We start from the raw sequence: 20,877 nt of genomic DNA, 5'->3' as shown, positions 1-20,877 counted from the left end.
TTTTTAAAATTAATTTATGTCTCCTACATGGTATTTTTTTTTGGTTATTTTCTTCTTCAAATCCTATCTAAACTTGATTAAAAACTAAAAAAGATGAATTTTTATTAAAAAAAACACTGTAAAAAAATAGAAAGGAATGGCAGGGCCTGGTCGGTGGGTCGCTGGCCCTGGATGATGGTGGCCGGCCCTTGATGCTCTGCCATTCCTTTATTTTTTTAGGTTGTTTTCTATCAATTTTTTTAATTTTTTTAGTTTTTTAATCTAATTTAAATGAGATTTGAGGAATAAAATAAAAACCACAAGAAATAGAAACTAATTAAAAGAAATGCCACGTCAGTATTTTTTATTAGACTGGTTGATAATATTAACGGAAGAATTTGATTGTATCAATTTTATAAAAATGATTTAATTGGATGTAATTTTGCGATAAATTTTAAGAATTTTACTGCAATTATCCCTGTTGTTATTTGACTCAGGAAGGTGTTTTAACCATTGAGAGCACAAACCGACGCGACAACGAGTCATTCACAAAACACAAAAGGACCGTCTGTACATAAATGAAGTAGCCACCGGACATTAGCAAATCATCCCAAAAGAGGCAAACGGCGAAGAAAACATTGAACATCAAACATTTGGATGGGGACCATCTCTTGGGTTCGTGTGTGGTTCATCGGTTTCCACGACCCGCAATGGGAAATATCGGATAACGCCCGCCATGTCGACTTTTGGGTTTTTGGGAGCGAAACCCCTCCTCTATTTGCGAAAATCCTCCTCACTTCCGGGGACGATGGAGGTCCTACTGTCACTTTGAACTTGAAGCTCATCACTAGCCTGTGATACCCTTTGCCTTGATTCAACATCGAGAATTGTTGCAATGGCGTCCATGTCTGGATTTGTCCTCAAAGATTGCAAATTTCAGACATGTGCCGCTCGCTACAGAGCAAGCTCTTATTGTCCTGCCCGGACAGTCGTGTCTCGTCTTGGTATTGTCTGAACTCTTGATGCTCTATGTGGGTTTTGACTTGAGTTTAACTTTCTGGGCACTTTTCAATTTTGCCTCTTTTTTGGCTAGTTGGGTGGCGCGTGTACTTTGATGTGCGTACTTTTTGAGTGTTTTCTCCTAGCCTTTTCATAGATGGTCTACTCAAGATCATTCATTTGGCTAATATTCTTCATTTTTTCTGTTTGTGGTTAGATCTCCGTAGGGACAATTCTGTTTGTGCAAATGGAAAGAGTCTGGTTGTGAAGAACCCGTTGCATAGCTCAACGGTTGCTGTTGCGACAACACCTTTTTCTGTTAATCCATCTTCGAGGTATCTTTTTGTGGCTTAGTGGTGCTGATTCTGCTGGAGGTTTCTGCTCTGGATTGAACTTGATTTAAGCTTTGCAAATTGGAAGATTGAACCTGGATTATTATTTTGAGAGTTGGCTGGTATGATCTGACCAACCATCATGGACTGTTAACTATTCACACAATACATGGAGTGATCGTATCCTCTTTCTGTTGTTGGCATTGTTGTACCCCAAGAAATCTATTTAGTCTCTAGGAGTATGCCTTGCATAGAGATCATTGGTTCTCTAATGCTCCAAGGATGATCTGATCTAATAATAATGATACTATAAGTATATCCTTTATCCTACTTGCAAATGCCAATGGGTTTATCATTAGTTCTTTTGTTTCACTGCATAAGTGAAGGGTCTCTCTCTTGAAGTTTCAATCTCTTATCATGGCAAGTTCCCTGCTAGGAGGTTTGCTTCCTGGCCAGCTGACTACTAGTCTTGACTTTTACATTTAAACAATTTAAAGTCGTCGGCTGGGCGCCAAGATTGATTTGTCATTGGCAGTTTTTGTTACAAAATAGCAGTGAATTTATCATATAAGTGAGAGTTATGATCGGTAGCTCTCTCTCTCTCTCCTGCTAGCACGACCTTTCACATCTACAATTTCTCTAATATCACTTTCTGGGATTTCATATCTAGAAAATTGACAACTTTGTGCAAATCTGCAACAAACGCACCTGGAGAAATTCCTGCCAGCACTCCTGGCGAGATGAGCCAGTATGAGAGAATTGTTGAAACTCTGACCACTCTTTTTCCTGTTTGGGTACGTACCTAATTTGAAGCTTTCTGACATGATGTTATTTTCTTTGTTTTTCTTACACCTTCAAGTTGCATTGTGCCTGTGCACGAGGCTCCCCAAATGTGTGTTTTTTCGAGATTTTTATTTTCTGGAATATTTAATATCTTAAAATCATTTTCTCCCTCAGGTCATTTTGGGAACCATTGTTGGGATCTACAAACCAGCTGCGGTAACTGCAAGTCCTTCATGCTGCCTTTGCTGTTGATAATGTCTCTTCCGTTGATAATTCTTTGTTGGGATGTCATCCAGGTTACTTGGCTGGAAACTGATCTTTTCACTGTTGGATTGGGTTTCCTCATGCTTTCTATGGGGTTGACATTGACGTTTGAGGATTTCCGACGATGTTTGCGTAATCCTTGGACTGTAAGCGGCATCTTCATCTATATAAGTTAGGAGGACTATTGTCAAACCTTATTAAAGGTCATCATTTTCATTTCACTTTTTGACATTATAAAACTTTATTGTTGCAGGTAGGTGTAGGATTTTTGGCACAGTACCTCATCAAACCACTGTTGGGCTTTGTCATTGCAATGGTACTTCTTTCATCATCCCATTCAGAAGTTCTTACATGGGCCTGTTTCGATCTCCGACATTGAAATACTGATGATAGAGTGTACTTTATTTTTCCTAATTAGGTTGATGTGGTGGATGTTAAAAAGATGCAAACCTGAGGACTTCAAAATTACCTTACACTGCAGATGCTTTAGGAATCTAAATCAAATGCCAGTAACTTTCATAGAACCAGTGCTATTTCCGATGGGACCATTATAGCAGACAAATTAGTGTCCTCGAAAATTTTTGGGTGTCTAAAGTTGTATGATTCAATAACTTTTTTTTGGGAAAATGGAAGACGGATGTTTCTGTGGATCAACTCATTTTCCCTTGACGTAAGTATCAGCATCTCAGTTAAGATGCCTGGTTTCTAGCCTGATCAGGACTCCTTTTCTCTTCTTTGATTGCATCAGTGCAGAAGATTCCTGTGTTGTGATATACTCAATCAAGTAATTCTAAGTGAAAACACACTTGGCACTTGGTTTTTTGTGTGTGTTTGTGCCTAACCCATCTTTTTTCCTTGCATACTTTCCTCTTCTTGCACAGGGAACTTTATCCTTCTTTAAACGTCCAATCCTGTAACTTAGCCTCCTCACCCTTTGGAAGGCCTGACTCCAAGTGATGCCCAATTCTTTTTATTTTAAATATTGCATGGATGTGGATACAATGAGTAATTGTTGCCTTTAAATAGTACTTCTGAATTAGGATCTTCAAACTGAATTGGGTTTGGCAAAGAAACTCCTGGAGTGCTGGAAAATTATATTTAAAATGTCAATGGATACTGCAATGGCAAAACTCTCTGAGAACAGGAGGCGCTGCAGATATCTTTGAATTTGCTGTCTTCAGCAATTTAAAATATGATTTTCTTTATTGCGCTGGCATCTCTATTTGTCAAGATGCTTGTGTATCCTGTTGTGGAATTTATCACCCACCACGTTTCCATGATCTTCCAGCTTGGGTGTGTATCTAGAGTTCTAACTTGTGTCTGTCTCTGAAGTTTATCACTAAGTTTCCATGTTTTCCAGGCTTTAAAGTTGTCTGCACCGCTTGCAACTGGTCTTATATTGGTGTCCTGCTGCCCGGGAGGTCAAGCGTCTAATGTTGCTACTTATATCTCCAAGGGGAATGTAGCACTCTCTGTCCTCATGACAACGTAAGTTATGACGTATGTGTAAATTTTCACTCTTCTTCTAGCATAAGCAGACAGCCTCTTTCCAAAGCTTGATTGCATATTTTGTTTATGTTAGCACTTGCCATTGATCAGTTCTCTTCATGTTCCTATTGTGATATATGTATATTCCCAAACATTTTACCTCATGCTGGATTTTTGTAATTCTTTTTCTCCTTTCGAAGCTGCAATATTCTGTCTTTTCACTTTAAAGTTCCTAAATACAACAGTTATTTAATGAAAGCGTGGGAGCAGTTATGGCGTGATATCGATTTCTTTGACTAAATTAAGTTGTTTTCATAAGCATGTGGTGTTTCTTATGCCTATTTGCAGGTTTGTGGTCATCATGTGCTGACTGCTGAGTATTGTTAGTGTGCAAGCTAGGGATCTTTAGAGCATACTATTGTTGCTTATCTTTTCGCTTTGTGCATCAAATTATGGACATGAGCGGATAACATGATGGACATACCTCTTAAAATGTTTGGGCTGATCATTGTGGACCAGATGGAAATAAAAAGGATACTATCTTCGAATAACATGTGCGTATTATGAACATGATCTGTGTGATAGTTTTCAAAGCGTTTGTCCTGATTTTTTTCCCTCTGAAATTTGTCATTTTTTTTATAAATATTTGAGGTGTTCAACTATTGGTGCCATTGTGATGACGCCTCTCCTCACGAAGCTTCTTGCTGGCCAGCTTGTTCCTGTGGATGCTGCGGTGAGTACAGCATAAGTATCATCGCCTCTTTCAGATGCTAAAAGCATGAGAATAAGATTGCATTTGAATGGTAGACCAATTAGTTGATTTTCAAATTAAATGGATGCTTAATATTGTTCACCGAAGCACTGATGTGGAAGGCAGGATTGAAATGTTAGCTTCTGAGTCAATCTTGTTGAACCTCAGACATCTTCAGTGGCAGGCAGTTCATTCAGAGGCTTTGGCTTGAGCACTTGGAATATTTTGTTACCCAAGTCTAAAAAGTGTACGTGTGAAAAAGTTTTGCTTTCTGGACTGCTTCATAATTTCTGTGATGATGAGTTGTAATTACAATAGCATGGAAGAAAACGAGTGAGAAATGCATATGTTATTTAATCTATCTCTAGTGGATGAGAATTGTTGAAAAACTCTTTTGTTGTACATAACTCATTTCTTCATTGCTGTACTAGTCTGCATGCACATGTGGATATGTGGTGTATTTATTATACATAGTTCGATGTGCTTGCATTGTAGTGCATACCCACTATATCCAGCTATGTATGATCATGGAATCACTTTTTTGTCAACGAATACTTGCAGGGTCTGGCTATCAGTACTTTTCAGGTTGTTTTGGTGCCAACAATAGTTGGAGGTAAGCAGAAGATTGTTAGAATTCAAACTAGGGTCGCTTGGAAGGAAGAGCGAGTTAATAGTCAATAAACGAGATAACCCTTGTCTGTTGTTTATGACAGTGTTGGCCAATGAATTTTTTCCCAAGTTTACTTCAAAAATAGTCACGGTGACCCCATTGATTGGAGTTATTCTGACTACCTTACTTTGCGCAAGCCCTGTAAGTGATTTACATTAATATCTAGATATAGTCTTTTACTGCTTGTTTCTTTTTTGCATTGCTAAACTCTGGTAAGATCTGACTCTGATGTACTTTCACTAGATTGGGCAAGTTGCAGGTGTCTTGAAAACTCAAGGAGCTCAACTTATATTACCAGTAGCTCTCCTGCATGGCGCTGCCTTTGCCCTTGGATATTGGATATCGAAATTCTCATTTGGTGAATCCACTTCCCGCACCATTTCTATTGAATGTGGGATGCAGGTAACTGTTTTCCATGTCCTCCATTATTGTTTCCTTCCCTGTTCTTCTCTTGCTGCCCTTTTGACTGCCTAATTTTATTGCTGGAATTAAAGAGCACAACTAACCATGGTTCCTTTGCAACTTCAATTCAAAGACCCTCCATCTTCATTTTGAAGTATCAGTAGTCTATTGCCTCTTGCCATTGCTGACCATTGTCATTGTGAATTTAACGATTACTAATATGAGTGTGCAAACATCGTACATTCCACAAAGTTCAGCAGAATCAGTGTTCCCAAGGTGCCATTTTTCATTGCAATTAAGCAAATGGACTGAAGAGAAGCATGATGCCCTTGTTAGAACTGTTACTGAACATTTATCTGTTGTTAAAATGAACTGTTATAATTTTTTTGTGGCAATGGTCTCCGGATAGTCTTTGAACACCATATTTACTATAAGCAATAAATTCCTGTTTGTCACATTTATTTTGAGATCATTCACATGTCATTTTTGGTAAAATAGTATTGGTGTTTGAGGAGACAATCATTCTCCGTTAATTATAGTCACTTTGAAGTTTCGAATTCGTGTTGATAGATTTCTCATGGTTGTCTATTCTGAATTACTTTTAAATCGTATTAGTCCACACATTTCCATGCTTAAAATTTGATGAAAGTAAGGTGCATGGACATGTATAAGTGTTATGGCCCAAAAAGGTTTCATTTGCATGTCTGTATGTGAGGTATGCTATTGGTTGCTACCAATATTGCTTCAAAAATTTGTGAACTTCTATTGGAACCATGGTATAGTTCTTTTGAGTGAACTTTTCATCGGCAGGAAAGCCTAGTCAAAGTCTTCATTGCCTTTGCATTAATGCTTTCTCCTTGTGCTGTGAATGGCTCTCAGTTCCTTTTCTTTTAGCTGAAATTGGGTGAAACCTCCGTCTACGTTACTAGTTCCTCCTGAGTGTGTTGAATATCTTACGACTTCAAATCTGTTCGACATTTGCAGAGTTCTGCCCTTGGATTTCTTCTCGCCCAGAAACATTTCACCAATCCTCTGGTAGCCGTTCCTTCTGCGGTTAGCGTAGTTTGCATGGCGGTAAATTCTGATGCTCAAAACATCTGTTTCAACTCTGTTCCTGTATGATTTTTTTTTTCCGAGTTGTCCGTCTCTGGCATTCTCACTTGCTGATAATCACTCTTCTCACAGCTTGGTGGGAGTGCACTTGCTGTTTTCTGGAGAAACAGGCCGATCCTGATCGATGACAAAGACGACTTCGAAGAATGAGACATCTGTTAGATATCATATCTCCATATTTTCTCTAGGTTTATCGATTTCGGGTGGAATTTTTGTTTTCATTTTGTGATTTCTCATGCAGTATGGTTGTATCGGCTTTAAGTTCTAGCTAGAAGGAAGTGAAGTCAGATGGTCACATATCATTTTGGATGCTAAGCTGGAGTGGAGATGTTCTAGCTTAATAAAAGCAAAGGCAATTCTACATTTGGTTAAAATGCCATCGGGCCGGATACGTCGAAAAGTACTTCCTCAATGCCATGAGTGGCTGAATCAGTACACAAGTCCATGTCCAGCTGCGATGCGGCGACAATATTGATAAGGTTTAGTTGTACCTTTCCTTTTCTTTATCTTCAGTTTACTTGTCAAAAGATATTCCGAAGAGCTTATGTTTGATGAGTGGGTGGTTGAACTAGTGTACTGTGGCCCGGAATATAAGTGGGGTAGCCCGGTGTGTCTGTTCGTTAAAGGGACAGGCTCATATAAGGCCTGTGTCGGGGCGACCTTGTTTTGAAATCTGCTCTTGATCTAAATGCTCTCTTCCGGCTCACTATCGATCACCATGCTCCTCTCCCGGGCTCTCTTGCTCAATTCAGGAATTCCTTTTCATCTTTGTTTGACAGACTCATCGAGTTTGTTTTTTCAGGATTCTTTTACATGATTTCTATTCAGATGGCGTTAATGCTGTTTGATTTAGAACTCAAAATGTTCTTAGGGTGGGATTGTTTGCGGAAGATCGGAGTGCCTGACTCTGTCTGCTGGAGCTTTGTTTGCAGCGTGCGAAGTAGCCAATTTGTGACTACAGCTGTCTGATCGACCTTCTGGTCAACATGATTAAGACGGATTTGAAAAATATTGTCCTAAAAATGATTGCTTGTATCACTTACAAAAATGAACAATCCAAAAATAAACTTTCATTGTCGGCCAAAAGAGGAAGAAATTTCCCTAGGAAGCTCGGATCCGGGTGAAATACAACAAGCAAGTAGAGCATGACGGCGGTTTTAAATTAGTCTAGAAAATCATTAATTACTAAAATGAAGATGGATTGTTAAGTAAATCTAGTCGTTACTGTGCTAGAATTATCATTCTTGCATTTGTAAAGCCCTAGTTGAATAGGACTTGCCCTAGTCTCATACCGAGGAAATCATACGGTTACCAAATTAAACTAAGCGAATTGGCTTGTAGTCAGGAAACCAAGGGCTTAGATAAGCTCATGTTTTCGGAAATGCATTCAAAACGACAATCATAAAAACCTCTGAAGTTCAACAAGTGCACGGAAAATCAGTTGAAAGCCAGGGATATCTGCGTCCTCCAACGCAATTAACATGTCGGAATAAGGCACAATGTTCAAACATCACGGTAGGTTTTAAGAGTCGTCTCGGCCTCGAGGCCTTGCTCGGTTTGGTGCAGTTGGAGCAGATCGACTTCGTCAAAGGGCTTGGAGAGGAAGGGGTGTTGCTCGTCCACCGGCTCGGGCGGGCACTTGATCACTCCTCTTGTCCCCGCTCATCATCACCCGGTGTACAGGGCAGTGCACTCGGCCATTGCTCCATCCCTAGCCAGCCATTCGTTTCGAAATTAAATCATAACTCGCATTAGCAACAAGACAATTTTAGATGAACATACTCTGTCTTGCAGCTAACTGTGGCAATGCAAAATATTGCGAGGACAATTTTAAAGTAAAATTTATAAAAAAAGTCCTAAATTTATTGCAATTATATCAATTTAGTCATGAATTTTTTTTTTATTGATTCAATCCTAAAACTTTTACAATTATGTCAATTCAGTTTATCCGATCAATTTTGGCCGCGCCGGAGCTAACGTGACGCCGACCTTCTCGCGTAAAAATATTCTAATATTTTTTTTTGAATTTCTTTTTCCTTTTTTATTTGATTTTATTTCTTTCCTCTTCTTCCTCCAATTGGTCCACCGTCATGTACGACTGAATCGGCAAAGAAAAAAGTTTACGATTGATTTCACACAATTAAAATAGGTTTAGGATTGTTTTGATAATTTTCTCTAATTTTAAACGACTCATCTAATTTTTTTTTTAGTCAAAGCATTTTTGTTAGTGCGTTTGGTACGATGGCATGGAATGTTGGAAGAAATCAAATGAGACAAGCCTTAGAAATTCTTGTTAAGCGTTAAACAAAGGAATTGGAGGATTTGCAATCTTAGCCTCTATTTATTTCTCGAAAAATAAATAATTTGAAAAATGTGTTACTTGAAATGATTAGTCAATGGAAGATATTTTTATTATCAACCATAGCTCATGTTTAAAAATTTTCGCGAATGATGAAAATGATTTTCGTTTATATATTTTTGTAAGCGATACAAGCAATCACGTTTAGAAAAATATTTTCTCAACTGTTCATTTTCGGGGATACAAACGGAGCTAGGATAAGCAGTATTCACATGGTTCTAAAAGGTGTAGAGCTATGACAAAAGTGGTATCCCATATAAGAGAATTGTTACATCGTCTCTCTTGTATCTTGACATGATCGGTAATAGAATGTGTTGAAATATAATTTGGATGATATAGTAGAATTAGTTTATACAATCATAACTTGGTGCATGGTCTTCGGTAAAGTTTATCTCCATGGATTTTTTTTTTTAACCTCCAAGTAAGAATATCATCGTGTGAACTCAACACTCGATCCGAATAGGAATTTCAAGCCTTGGGTGAACTTTTAAAACCAATTTTCCGATGCGTTTTTTCGATTCTGTTCTTTTCTTAGGAAAAATTCCAAAATCATTTTTTCCAAAGAGGTCCCATAGTAGACATTATTTTAAGGAAGCTGCTAACTTGATAGTCTGACAATACTGTCAATTATTTCTAATCAAACGATCTCCCAATCAATGAGTGCTTTATGCAAAATACGCGATGATGATGTGTGAATCTACGATTGAGATTGTACCCTCTCGACAAGATCTTGTCGAAAATCATTTTCCTTATTTTAAATGAGGCTTTATAGTGGCCACTCCGTCGCAAATAAGGGACTGAGCTTGCCGATCGGCAAGCAGGTGATATTTCTGATGACCAGAAAAGGGACACTTTTGTAAAAAAAAAATAATAATAAATAGAAAATTACAATTCCAAAGAATTTAAAGAAACCCAAATTACTTGTTTCTTTTTGTACCCTCCTTCGTTTTCCCAGTCTTTGAGCGCGTGCTCTCCAAGCTCAATCCCCGGCCTCACAACAATTTCAATGGCCCTCTTCCGCCTCAATCGCCGACTCGCGCTATCATGACCACAACCAGACACTACATCATAAGCCCCGTACCTTCTCGTGCTCTTCCCGTTCGCTCCTCAGAAGCCCTGCACCTTCAGCTTCCTCTTCTGGTGTCCATCACTATCCATTGAGTGTAAGCCGATTGCTTCCCTTGACGTTTATTTTATGTTTGTTTCTCAAGAATTTTTGGTGTGGTCATGATCTCCTCACCAACGAGCAATGGCGTCGGATTGCGTTGAATGACAACTGAGAGGGTTCACCTCGTCCGGAGACTTTGTGCACTGTGCAGGAGAGGGTTGATATATGTTTTGATTATGTTATTTATTTATTGCATTACATTGCATACAGTGTTTTGTAATGTGCAGGGTGCGTGCCAAGGCAAAGTAAGGTTGTCTATGTTTGCCTCTTTTAGTACAAGGATCGTGGGCCTTCCCATCTTAATACCATTCCATCATCAACGTCAAGGCCCAAGAAACTTAACAAGCCATGAGATTAGGTATCTCGTAGAGAGAATTTATCAGCTCTCCTGAATTCTATTGGGCATTTTTTTCGGAAGCTACTAGCTTAACAATTAATAATATTGTCAATTATTTTTTACTACACAATCTTTCAATTAATGAGTACTTTATACAAAATACATTGTAACGATATGTGCATCTACGATTGAGATTATATTGTCCCCGACAAGACTGTTAGGGAAGAATTTCTCTCTCTCTCTCTCTTTAAACGAAGAAAATCAACTAAAATGGCATGTTGTGGATTAGAATCAAGTAATACCTGTTCAAGCTTGGGAAAAGCATATGTGACGGTTACCGTTATTATTGCAAGTAACGAGGACATATAGACCACAAAATAAAACATAAAAAAGGCAAATGTGGCCCACATACCTCCTCTGGTGTTATGCTAGCAGTCCAACCGATGGCCCACATACCACCGTTGCTGACTGTAACTGTCCTCTTAGCACTACCCTTCAAGGTTGCATCAGTGATTGCAGGGGATTATCTGCGTCCTCCGACACAATCAACACGTCGGAATAAGGCACAAAAGAAAAACGACCCTCGCCAATCAAAACCGAAAGAAAAACAAATAAAATACAAGCTTAAATTCAAAATCAATATACTGAATTATCTATGCTGACGCCAGCCATGCAAGGATGGATAGTTGGCATCCACGCTAGCGATTTCCAACTAAAATTAACCGGAGGAACTCTATATTATCATAAATACTAAAGGTTTAGGATTATATTGGTCAAATCAAAATGTTTAGTACTGAATTGGTATAAATACAGTAGATTTATAACTTTTTTGGTACTTTTCCGTTATCATGGTATGCCACATATGGCGGATCATCATGTATAATCATATTCGTATTTGTTGCGGATATTCATAGACACGGGGTACCTAGAATCACTCCTGAGGTGTGAAATGATCCTTCCCCTTCCGAGACAAACCAGTTACATTCGCACGAGAACTTAAGAAGTTCAGTTTCCCGCAGGACGTTTGGCGTCTAATCAATGGCCTGTGGAACCTTATTCACTCCGCACTAAGACAATCACGCTCACGCTCACCAACGACGACGCTTCAACATTTCCAGGACTAGCGATCACCAAGTAACTCTTTCGCTAATAAAAGCAGATCGTTACCGAAGAATAACAGCGAAACATGCTCAAACACCACAGTAGGCCTTAAGAGTGGACTCGGCCTTGAGGCCTTGCTCGGTTTGGCGGAATCGGAGCAGACCAACTTCGTCGAAGGGCTTGAAGAGCAAGGGATGTTGCTCGTCCACCAGCTCGGGCGGGCACGTGATCACTCCTCTTATGGCCGAGAACGAGCCGACCGAGTACCTCGCCTCCTTCCCGGTCATCATCACCCGGTGTGCAGGGCAGTGCAATCGGCCATTGCTCCATCCCTAGCCAACCATTCGTTTCAATTAGAATGTCACATCGTAAGCTCAAAACTCGGTCTGGAATTGGAATTACAAGCCTTGGCATGAGGGAAGGGAAAGACACACACCAGAAATGACTCTCCAACCATGACTACGAAGGTGGAAGCCGAAGGTGCGACTTGAATCCACTTCCCATCCATTGTTTGCACCTCCAATCCATTGACATGATTTTGTTGGAGTATGGTCAAGAAGTTCTTGTCACAGTGCGAGCGTGCCCTGATCTGAGGCTCCCGAGTCATCGGCGCTTTGTATCTCATGACTCGGATCGAGTGGTTCAAGGATTCGGCATGCGAATCCAGATACTTCTCCACGCCTAGGCTTCGGAACACCATCCGGGTGATCAGTGATTCCAACTCGGATAGCCTCATGGCATATGAATTCAGTGTTTCACTGCATATATGTATTTAAGTATGTTCCGGAAAGTATGATTATTCCAAAAAAATAGAGCTCATGAAGATAGAACACACGGCTTTAGCAAATAAAAATTCATTTAAATAGTTATGTGATTTCAAAATACTCGGGCAGCACGTTGATCACAGATGAAACAAATTTACCAAAATATTGGATTCCCTTGAGGCCACATGAGGTCGGCTAACTTCCGAATGCCTCCGGAGTCCAGCACGCCGGAGACTCCCATTGCTTCGTAAAGAGGAGACTGAGGCAAGTCCTCGAGGTACCCGTCGTACGGCTTTCGAGTGTCGACAAAACGGCGCTTCGTCTCAGCCGGAAGGTTGAACAGATCTTCCAATTGCTTGAGGACATCATCGTGAAGCTCAACACCGATCTTGTCGTATCGAGCCTCAAAACAACCGTACTCTTCAAGTGCTTCGACAACCTCTTTCTGCACTGAATCCCAATCGGTGCTTCCTGGCTTAATGTCATTCTTGCAGAAATCTATCAAGGGAAGCTTTCGAGGTGAGAGGGCACCCATACCAGATTTTTCCTTTGTGGGTTTTTCTTTCCGGGATGTCCTTCCATGTGCACATCGAAGATTTTAAAGAGTCCAACAAGGTTGCGTCCGATAGTTTCCAAATACATTTTGTTTATATTTTTCTGGGAACATGTCTGACAATGTTAGTGCGTGATTAGGTTGGGTATTGTCCAAAGCTTCATCGTCTTTTTCTGCCTTGGCATGGCCTGCCATGGAATACCGAAATGGGAAAACAATTGAAAACAATTGGCATGGCACTGTGGAAAGATAAGCTTTTCTAGATGGCTATCTATCGATATATGCCATCCGTTCTCGGGAAGGGAAGTAATAATATATGGTGCACATAATGACACATGCATGTATTTATCTAGATCTGGATATCTAATTAGCTTTTCTTATCGGTATTGGGGTGATTATCTAGATATCTCAATTGATATGAAAGTGGGTCACAACCACGTAAAACAAGCGGGTGGCAATTTTTTATTCTACGTGAAAATCGAAAGTTAAACAAGATGGGACGATTTACTTAAAAGAAAAATCCTAACTCGACTCTACACGATTCATATTGGTACTTGTGATGTTTGGGGTTAGGTGATAGGGCAAGTTCACTTACCCGATCAAGGATGGGCTATTGGTTGATTTCACGTTGGCCCATTACTAGGATAAAGGTGAGAAAAACTTCTCAATACTATGCTACAAGAAACTACGTCCAATTGAAATGAAATTTAGCACTAGACATATCTTAAGAAGAAAGTCCCAACGATACCATCACACTATCGTACTTTTTCTTTTGTAATACACGTGGATATGTCATGATAGAAAATCCAACGTCCAATTTGTGATCGATCTAACGGGAAATAATTACATAGTAACCTACTTCTCATATATACGGAAAAGAGAATTAAAACATAGAAATAACCCCGATTCCCACGTATACATGTTTGTAATCTATAAATAAGAAATAAACTGGAAGGAGCTTTTTCAATTAGGGTTATATTTTCAGATGGCAATTATATGAAGGGCCCATTTACGGGCACGGTTTACATCAATTATTGGAGAAGCAGGTCCATCAAGTCTAATCTTTCCAGAGGGGAAAATTGGGCGGACGGGATTATTTGCATCCTCCGAGATACGATCGGATCATTAAAGATAAGGAAAAGTGTCACGAGGACATGTTTGATAACTTTTCTATTCTCCGAAATAAAATAAAAAATAAAAAATTTTCTCGTAACACAAATAATTCCGATTCCGATTCCGCTCCTGTGAACACTTTTGGACAAAAAATAAAAGCAAAAAATTGACTTTTCAAAAAAAGAACGCTTTTGAGAATAAAAAAGACCACATAGTTTTCTCTTACTTTTGTCGGGTGCTCGCAAGGCATGTACCAGGTCAACCCGACCCAATCCGGATATTATTTTTAATAAAAATTTCTAAAATTAATAAAAAAATAAAAAAATAAAAAAAATGATTAAAAATCCAAAAAAATGAAAAATTTGCAAAAATTCTAAAAAAAATGGGAAAAAAAAATAAAAATTCCAAAAAAAAAACTTAAAAATTAGGAGATGGGTCATTTCAACTGGCCAATCATATTTTTGATGATTTTTCCATTGGGTTTTTCCCAAATGACGATTTTGCCCCTCATGGGCAAATCGTTCCGAAAAATCTCGAAAATTCCAAAAAAATCTCAAAAAGTAGAAAATGGGTCTATTCAACTGGCCAATCATGTTTTTGGCAATTTTGCCTTCCGATTTTTCCTAAGCCCTACCTGATTTGTTGCTGGAATACCATGCTGCATCAATGACCATTTATATGGTATCCAAAGGTAAAATTGAGCCACCTATGTAGCAAATATGGGTTTTATTCATTCTAAGTAATAAAAGATAATAAAAGTTACATCTTTCATCCTTGGCATATGCATAACCTCAAGAGAAGCGCGAGAAACAACAATTTTAGCGTATAATCCTTCCAAGAAACAAATCTACAGCATCCTTGTTTTGGCAAAAAAGATGTCATGGTGCAAGAGGATCGCAATTGTGGGGTCTGAGGAAAGTCATCAAATTTGATTATGTAATTATTTAATTTAAATGACAAATTGAGAAGATAAATTATTTTCTAGAACATAAATTTTGTGTAGTTATCAAACGGGTTTTTGTTCCGGGAATAGAAATTTTATGCAGATACCAAACATGTTCTGATTCTCTAAAATTCATCCGGGGAACAGAATAAAAAAATTGATTCTAATAACGTTACCAAACATGCCCTAAAAGTCTTAAACCTATTACATTGATTCTAATTCAATACTAAACCTTTTATTGGTGCCAATTCAGTCCTAAACCTTTTGCATAGACGCCAATTTAGTTCTATACTTTTTATGGATGTCAATTTAGTTTTAAACTTTTTCTATTTGTGCCAATGCAGTCTTAAACCTTTTGTATTTGTGCCAATTGAATCAATTCGGTCAATTTTCGCAGGAAATCACTAACGTGGAAGTCGGTTATCCTATGTGGCATGATCGACCACGATGTGGTATTTTATGATATTATTTAAATATTTTCAAATATTTTTAAATAATTTTTTGGTTTTGTCTTTTTTCTTCTTTTTCTTTTCTTGCAATTTTTTTTTCAATTGGGGGCCCGCGATCTGCTCCAGGTGAGGCTTATTGGCCCTCGTCAAGTTTGGGTGAGGGGCATTGCGGCCTCACCCATCCTTCGCGAGGGCCAATGAGCCCTTGCCTAGGGTCGGCGAGGGCCACGGCACCTTCGCCTAGCTAGATTTGGGTGAGGGTCACTGGCCCTCGCCTAGGGCCGGCGGGGCTCGGCTAGTGACCCTTACCGGCCCCTAATCCAAAAAAAAAAAAAAAATGCAAGAAAAGAAAAAGAAGAAAAAAATCAAACAAATTATTAAAAATACTTAATAATATTAAAATAATATTAAAAAATACCACATTAGCGTCGGTTGTGCCACGTAGTACATTCGATGTCCATGTTAGCGATTTTCAATAAAAATTGATCGGATTGACTCGATTAAAATAAATGTAAAAGGTTTAGGATTGAATTGGTACAAATACAAAAGGTTTAGTACTAAATTGGCACCAATAAAAGATTTGAGACTGAATTGACACCAATGCAAGAGGTTTACGACTGAATTGACACTAATAAAAGGTTTATGACTGAATTGACATCAATGCAATATGTTTATGACTTTTTTTTTTAGACTTTTCCCCATTTAAATTGTCTAGACAACCTAAGATGCACACGTCGTGTTAGGATTCATGCATTCGTTTCACCGTGCAATGGCACGTCGTCAATTGCACAACATGTTGAATGGAACTCGGATGAATTTTGACCCTTGATGTTGCATTTGGTACGATGAGTGGAACGAAGGAAGCTGGGATGCAATGGATGAAGGAATCGGATGGAAAAAAGCATTACAATTCTTGTGTTCGTTTGTTAGCAAGGAATGAGGTGGAAAGGATATGGTGATTCATTCTCTAGTGTTTGGAATACAAAGGAATGGCATTTGAATGTGCTAGGATGCATGTGTGAGTTATGTTAGAAAAATCCCACATCGAAAAATTGATGAGGTGTTGAGCGCTTAATATATCCTAATTGGCTTATAACTCATTGGCTTAATCTTTTGAGTAAACGTGAGTTCAATTGGATATATTAATGGGTTCGGACTTGAGCTCTCTCTTAGTGATCTCTCCAGATAAAGGTATTAGGCTTTTGCTGCGCTCTCCTAACAAATGATATCAAAGCCGATGGTTGATTGGTGGTCCAGTCCCAATCTGTTCTATTTTAGTTGATTTATAACTCATTGACTTGGCTAAGCTTTTGAGTGAAGGTGGGGTATTAGGCTTCTGCTGCGCTCTCCTAACAAATGATATCAAAGCCGATGGTTGATTGGTGGTCCAGTCCCAATCTGTTCTATTTTAGCTGGTCTATAACTCATTGACTTGGCTAAGCTTTTGAGTGAATGTGGGTTCAACTGAATATATTAACGGGTTCGGATTTGGGCTTCTACTTGGTGATCTTCGTTATTGGACTTCCGCTGCGTGCTCCTAACAGGATATGTGAGGAAATAAATAAAGGGCATGTTTGAAATAATTGTGGGCAATGTTCCAAGAACTCCATGGCATGGCCATTCCCCTTGTTTTGGGGGAATGTTCCTCTTTTGGAAGAAACAAACTAAAAATGATGAATTGCACCCGATATTCATCCCGGGGCCATTCTCGGCTACCGACTCGCTCTTAGGTCGCGTAGCACTCACTCAATTTCGAAAAATGCAAGAGTTGTGATATAAGTGGTATCACATGAAAAAGAATCATTATATCAACACTTTTTTTATATCTCGATATGATCTGCAGTAAAAATAGTTGGAGTACAAAAATATTCCGAGACATATAATGATTCCCATATAAGATTTCGATGTAGAATCTGTTACAAATATAATTTGGTTGATACCGGAGAACGAGTTTATACAACCATCACTATAACTGTGGATGTGAATTAAAAGCCTTGGCATGGGAGAAGGGAAAGGCACTCACTAGAAACGACTCTCCAACAATGACTATAAAGGTAGAAGCCGAATGTGCGACATGAATCCACTCGCCACCCTTTGTTTGCACCTCTAATCCCTCCACATGATTTTGTTGAAGTGTGATCAAGAAAGTCTTATCACATCGCAAGCTTGCTCCGATCTGAGGCTCCTGAATCATCGGCGCGTCGTACGCCATGACTCGGACTGTCCGGTTAAAGGATTCAGCGTGCATATCTAGATATTTCTCCACGCCTAAACTTCGAAACACCATGATGGTCATCAATATTCCTACTCGGGGAGCCTCGTTGTATATCAATTCAGTGATTCATTGCGAAGACGTCATTGTGAAGTTCAATAAGTGCTTTGACTATCTCTTTCTGCAGTGAATCCCAGCGAGAGAGAACCTGTATTCGGCTTTTGCTTCTGTGGCTTTTGTCTCTATGAAGTGTTTTTTTCTGAGTGCATAAGATTTTATAGAAAGACTTTGCTAGCATAACAATTTATGGAAAGAATAGCTTTCCTAGAAAGATGGCTATGCCTATGGTTCATGCATTCTCGTGAAGGGAAGTAGGTTTATATCGTATATATTGCCGCATGCGCGATCTAGATCTGTATATATATATATATGAAGAAAGAAATTGTTGGTGCAACTGCATTGGTCATTTTTTTCTTTTTGGGAATTAAATTGAATTATGTAAAACATGTTTATGAAGTGCACTTTTTCGCTTACTTTGAGATAGCTCGAGGCAGTAGCTCTACAGCGAAAAATAAGAGATCGAACAATAGAATAAACAAAATAAATGAATCAAATTGAGTGCTGAATTTACGTGGTTCGGTCAGTGGTACCTACCTTACGGGCAGAGTAGGACAATATTCTACTATAAATCAAGTTGATACAATCAATTGATTATTACAGAAAGAAGTTTCTTTCAAATGCAATTTATAAAGAAAACTCACTTCTTACGTAGAAAAGATTTGGATCCAATGTAAGAAATCTACTCAAATTAGGAATTCAACTCTAACTAGGACTTCTACCCGAATCAGGTTTCCTTTATGAGATCAACTTGGGACATATTTTCAACAAGGTCTGGGCGCTCTACTAAGGCATCGGTCCTCCATGAGTGGCAGAGACAAAAGACCGGTGTTTATACAGATGCTTTTTGGCTCCTTAAGCCAGCCTTATTTCATATGCACGAGAACTTCTTTTTTTTTTTTTTTCTTTTTATTTTCGTAAGTAGAAGAATGCTTTTTGCTGCTAGTAGGAAAACAAGTAAAGAGTTCTTTTCCTTAGGAGAGAGAAAAGAAAGAAAATTTCTTCACGAACACCCATTTATCTTGTCATTTTCTTTTACAATAGTTGCTTTGCTACGAGCAATCTCATCATCAACAGCCTGAAGCACACATAGCTTCGAGGATCTGCAAATGGGTCAGATGATGACAACCGAAACAAGCTCCAAAAGGGGAAAGAAAGGGAAACCAGACATGCTTCTCAGATACCGAGCGACCATCCGCTCGATTAGTTATTATGGACGGTAAAACATAGGCCTTAAGACTCGAATCGCGATTGATCGACGGGGGAGGAAGGACACGCGACGCTTCGAGAGCACCTCGATGTTCAAATTCTGTAGAAAGTATCCATTGCCGAAGCTCCATTCAGGCCCTCTTCGGTCTTGTAGATGCGGGAGAGACCAGCTGAATCAAAGGGCTTAAAAAGAAGAGGATGTTGCTCGTCCACAAGCTCTTCGGGACACTGAACCGTGCCCTGGTCGGCAGAGAAGAATCCTATGGAATATCTTGGCTCGGGCCCGCTCATCATTACTCGGTGACGAGGGCTGTGTAATCTTCCATTGCTCCATCCCTGCGTTGCAAAAAATAAAAAAATAAAAAAATAAAAAAGGGAGAGGCTCACGATGTTCAAGGTCAATTATCCAGAAGATTATAATTCTCGAGAGACTTTAAATCTTGACTTCTTTCGACCGATTATACAAGGTTTTCATGTTTAGGTTATATCGGACGAGTTTTAACATCTCACCACAAGTTAGCATTGATCTCGTCGTATTGATGTTCATTCAAACATTCGAATCTATGGTTCACACGGCGAGCCGTCGATGAGAATTTCACAAAAAAAAAAAAAAATCAGCTTTAATGTCGTAATTCTAGCTATTACTGGACGTGATGATCAATACGATAAATGCGAACAATGAGTTACCAACTCTTTGAACTGAATTCAATGGTGAGAGGGTGGTGGAGGGACTCACGTAGAATGACTCCCCAGTGAGGACAACGAAAGATGACGGCGAGGAAAAGGCGACCTCGATCCAATGTCCGTCCTGAGTTTGAATTTCCAATCCGTTCACATGATTCTGGTGAAGTATGGTCACGAAGTTGGAGTCCCGATGGCACTTAACCCCGGGCTTCTTGGACTCCTCGGTCCCAGGAGCTGCGTATCTCATGAGGCGCAAATTGTATCTGGCCGACTTGGCTAGCGAATCCATGAACTTGTCTACGCCCAAGCTTCCCAGAACCAGCTTCTTCACTAGTGATTCCAACTCAAAAACCCTCACAGCATACTTATTCATCGTCTCACTGCATATTCATAAGAAAGCACACATAAAAAATGGCAGTTTCCATAGATAGAGGTGTGGATTCACATCTTCATGTTACGTGTTTTTATGTGTACGACGTTTCGTTCTAGGTTTTTTTCATGTATCAAAGTGATCGAAATTTCGAATTGGCGTCATTAGTAATCTGTTTGTTAAACATTAATCTCTTGACACTTCCCTAATGGGAACCGATAATATGATCACCAGTAATAATAAAGAAATCAGTATTACCAAAATCTTGTGTTTCCCTGTGGCCACATGAGCTCTGCTAATGTTTCGATCGAACCCGAGTTGGGAGCATAGCCCACTCCAAAAGCCTCGTAGAGAGGCGCGACAGGACGATCTGCAGTGTAGCCTTGGTACTCCTTATCCGGGACGACAAACCGGCGCTTCACATCAGCCGGGAGCTTGACCAATTCCTCCAATTCTTGGAACACATCATTGTGAAGCTCCGGGGTAATCACATCATACAAAGCTTCGAAGCAACCGAATTCTTCGAGGGCTCGTCGGACTTGACTTTGCAAGGAGTCCCATCGACCCGTCCCCGGCTTCGAGCCAGCTAATTCGGACAGATCTATCAGGGGAAGCTTTAGTGTTGGAATAGGGCTCATGGTTAATGTCTTTCTTCTGGATACGTCTTTCTTGGGGTGGTTCTCTGCTTGATTTATAGGGCTCGTGCATCCTCGTAGC

General features: G+C 39.4%; 3 protein-coding genes across 4 annotated transcripts; 1 reads left to right on the top strand and 2 right to left on the bottom strand.

Moving 5' to 3' along the window:
• Window positions 1–611: 611 nt before the first annotated feature.
• Window positions 612–7,556, top strand: LOC115754931 (sodium/pyruvate cotransporter BASS2, chloroplastic). 2 transcript variants are annotated; one of them, XM_048277954.1, is made up of 13 exons: window positions 612–983; window positions 1,196–1,313; window positions 1,981–2,104; window positions 2,268–2,309; window positions 2,390–2,503; window positions 2,611–2,712; window positions 3,718–3,845; window positions 4,497–4,578; window positions 5,158–5,209; window positions 5,310–5,407; window positions 5,510–5,668; window positions 6,653–6,742; window positions 6,854–7,556. In XM_048277954.1, the coding sequence occupies exons 1-13, from the start codon at window positions 875–877 to the stop codon at window positions 6,929–6,931; spliced, it is 1,296 nt and encodes a 431-aa protein (XP_048133911.1). In that variant the 5' UTR covers window positions 612–874; the 3' UTR covers window positions 6,932–7,556. The 2 variants fall into 2 exon arrangements, with proteins under 2 accessions (XP_048133911.1, XP_030549981.1); XM_030694121.2 differs by having other exon boundaries at window positions 616–983; window positions 2,611–2,673; window positions 6,854–7,511.
• A 4,051-nt stretch (window positions 7,557–11,607) lies between these two features.
• LOC115754911 (deoxypodophyllotoxin synthase-like) lies at window positions 11,608–13,093 on the bottom strand. Its single transcript, XM_030694090.2, has 3 exons — window positions 12,669–13,093; window positions 12,183–12,504; window positions 11,608–12,078 (listed from the first exon to the last, which is right to left on the bottom strand). Exons 1-3 carry the CDS (start codon window positions 13,043–13,045, stop codon window positions 11,836–11,838), a joined length of 942 nt encoding a protein of 313 aa, XP_030549950.1. The 5' UTR covers window positions 13,046–13,093; the 3' UTR covers window positions 11,608–11,835.
• Window positions 13,094–18,905: 5,812 nt separating this feature from the next.
• On the bottom strand, window positions 18,906–20,877 carry LOC115754944 (deoxypodophyllotoxin synthase-like). The gene is made up of 3 exons (XM_030694139.2): window positions 20,419–20,877; window positions 19,843–20,170; window positions 18,906–19,442 (listed from the first exon to the last, which is right to left on the bottom strand). The coding sequence occupies exons 1-3, from the start codon at window positions 20,796–20,798 to the stop codon at window positions 19,200–19,202; spliced, it is 951 nt and encodes a 316-aa protein (XP_030549999.1). The 5' UTR covers window positions 20,799–20,877; the 3' UTR covers window positions 18,906–19,199.

This window comes from Rhodamnia argentea, chromosome 4 (assembly GCF_020921035.1).
Source record: "Rhodamnia argentea isolate NSW1041297 chromosome 4, ASM2092103v1, whole genome shotgun sequence".
NCBI lineage: Eukaryota > Viridiplantae > Streptophyta > Magnoliopsida > Myrtales > Myrtaceae > Rhodamnia > Rhodamnia argentea.
This window is presented reverse-complemented; position numbering and strand designations above follow the sequence as displayed.

Coding starts and splice junctions, on each gene's coding strand:
- LOC115754911 (XM_030694090.2), bottom strand. CDS start 13,045: ATGGGTGCCCTCTCACCTCGAAAGCTTCCCTTGATAGATTTCTGCAAG. Junction 12,505..12,668: donor CAAGGGAATCCAATATTTTG/GTAAATTTGTTT, acceptor ACATATATGCAG/TGAAACACTGAATTCATATG. Junction 12,079..12,182: donor TGGTTGGAGAGTCATTTCTG/GTGTGTGTCTTT, acceptor ATGGTTGGCTAG/GGATGGAGCAATGGCCGATT.
- LOC115754944 (XM_030694139.2), bottom strand. CDS start 20,798: ATGAGCCCTATTCCAACACTAAAGCTTCCCCTGATAGATCTGTCCGAA. Junction 20,171..20,418: donor CAGGGAAACACAAGATTTTG/GTAATACTGATT, acceptor ATGAATATGCAG/TGAGACGATGAATAAGTATG. Junction 19,443..19,842: donor TCACTGGGGAGTCATTCTAC/GTGAGTCCCTCC, acceptor TTTGCAACGCAG/GGATGGAGCAATGGAAGATT.
- LOC115754931 (XM_048277954.1), top strand. CDS start 875: ATGGCGTCCATGTCTGGATTTGTCCTCAAAGATTGCAAATTTCAGACA. Junction 984..1,195: donor GACAGTCGTGTCTCGTCTTG/GTATTGTCTGAA, acceptor GTTTGTGGTTAG/ATCTCCGTAGGGACAATTCT. Junction 2,713..3,717: donor ATTCAGAAGTTCTTACATGG/GCCTGTTTCGAT, acceptor CATGTTTTCCAG/GCTTTAAAGTTGTCTGCACC.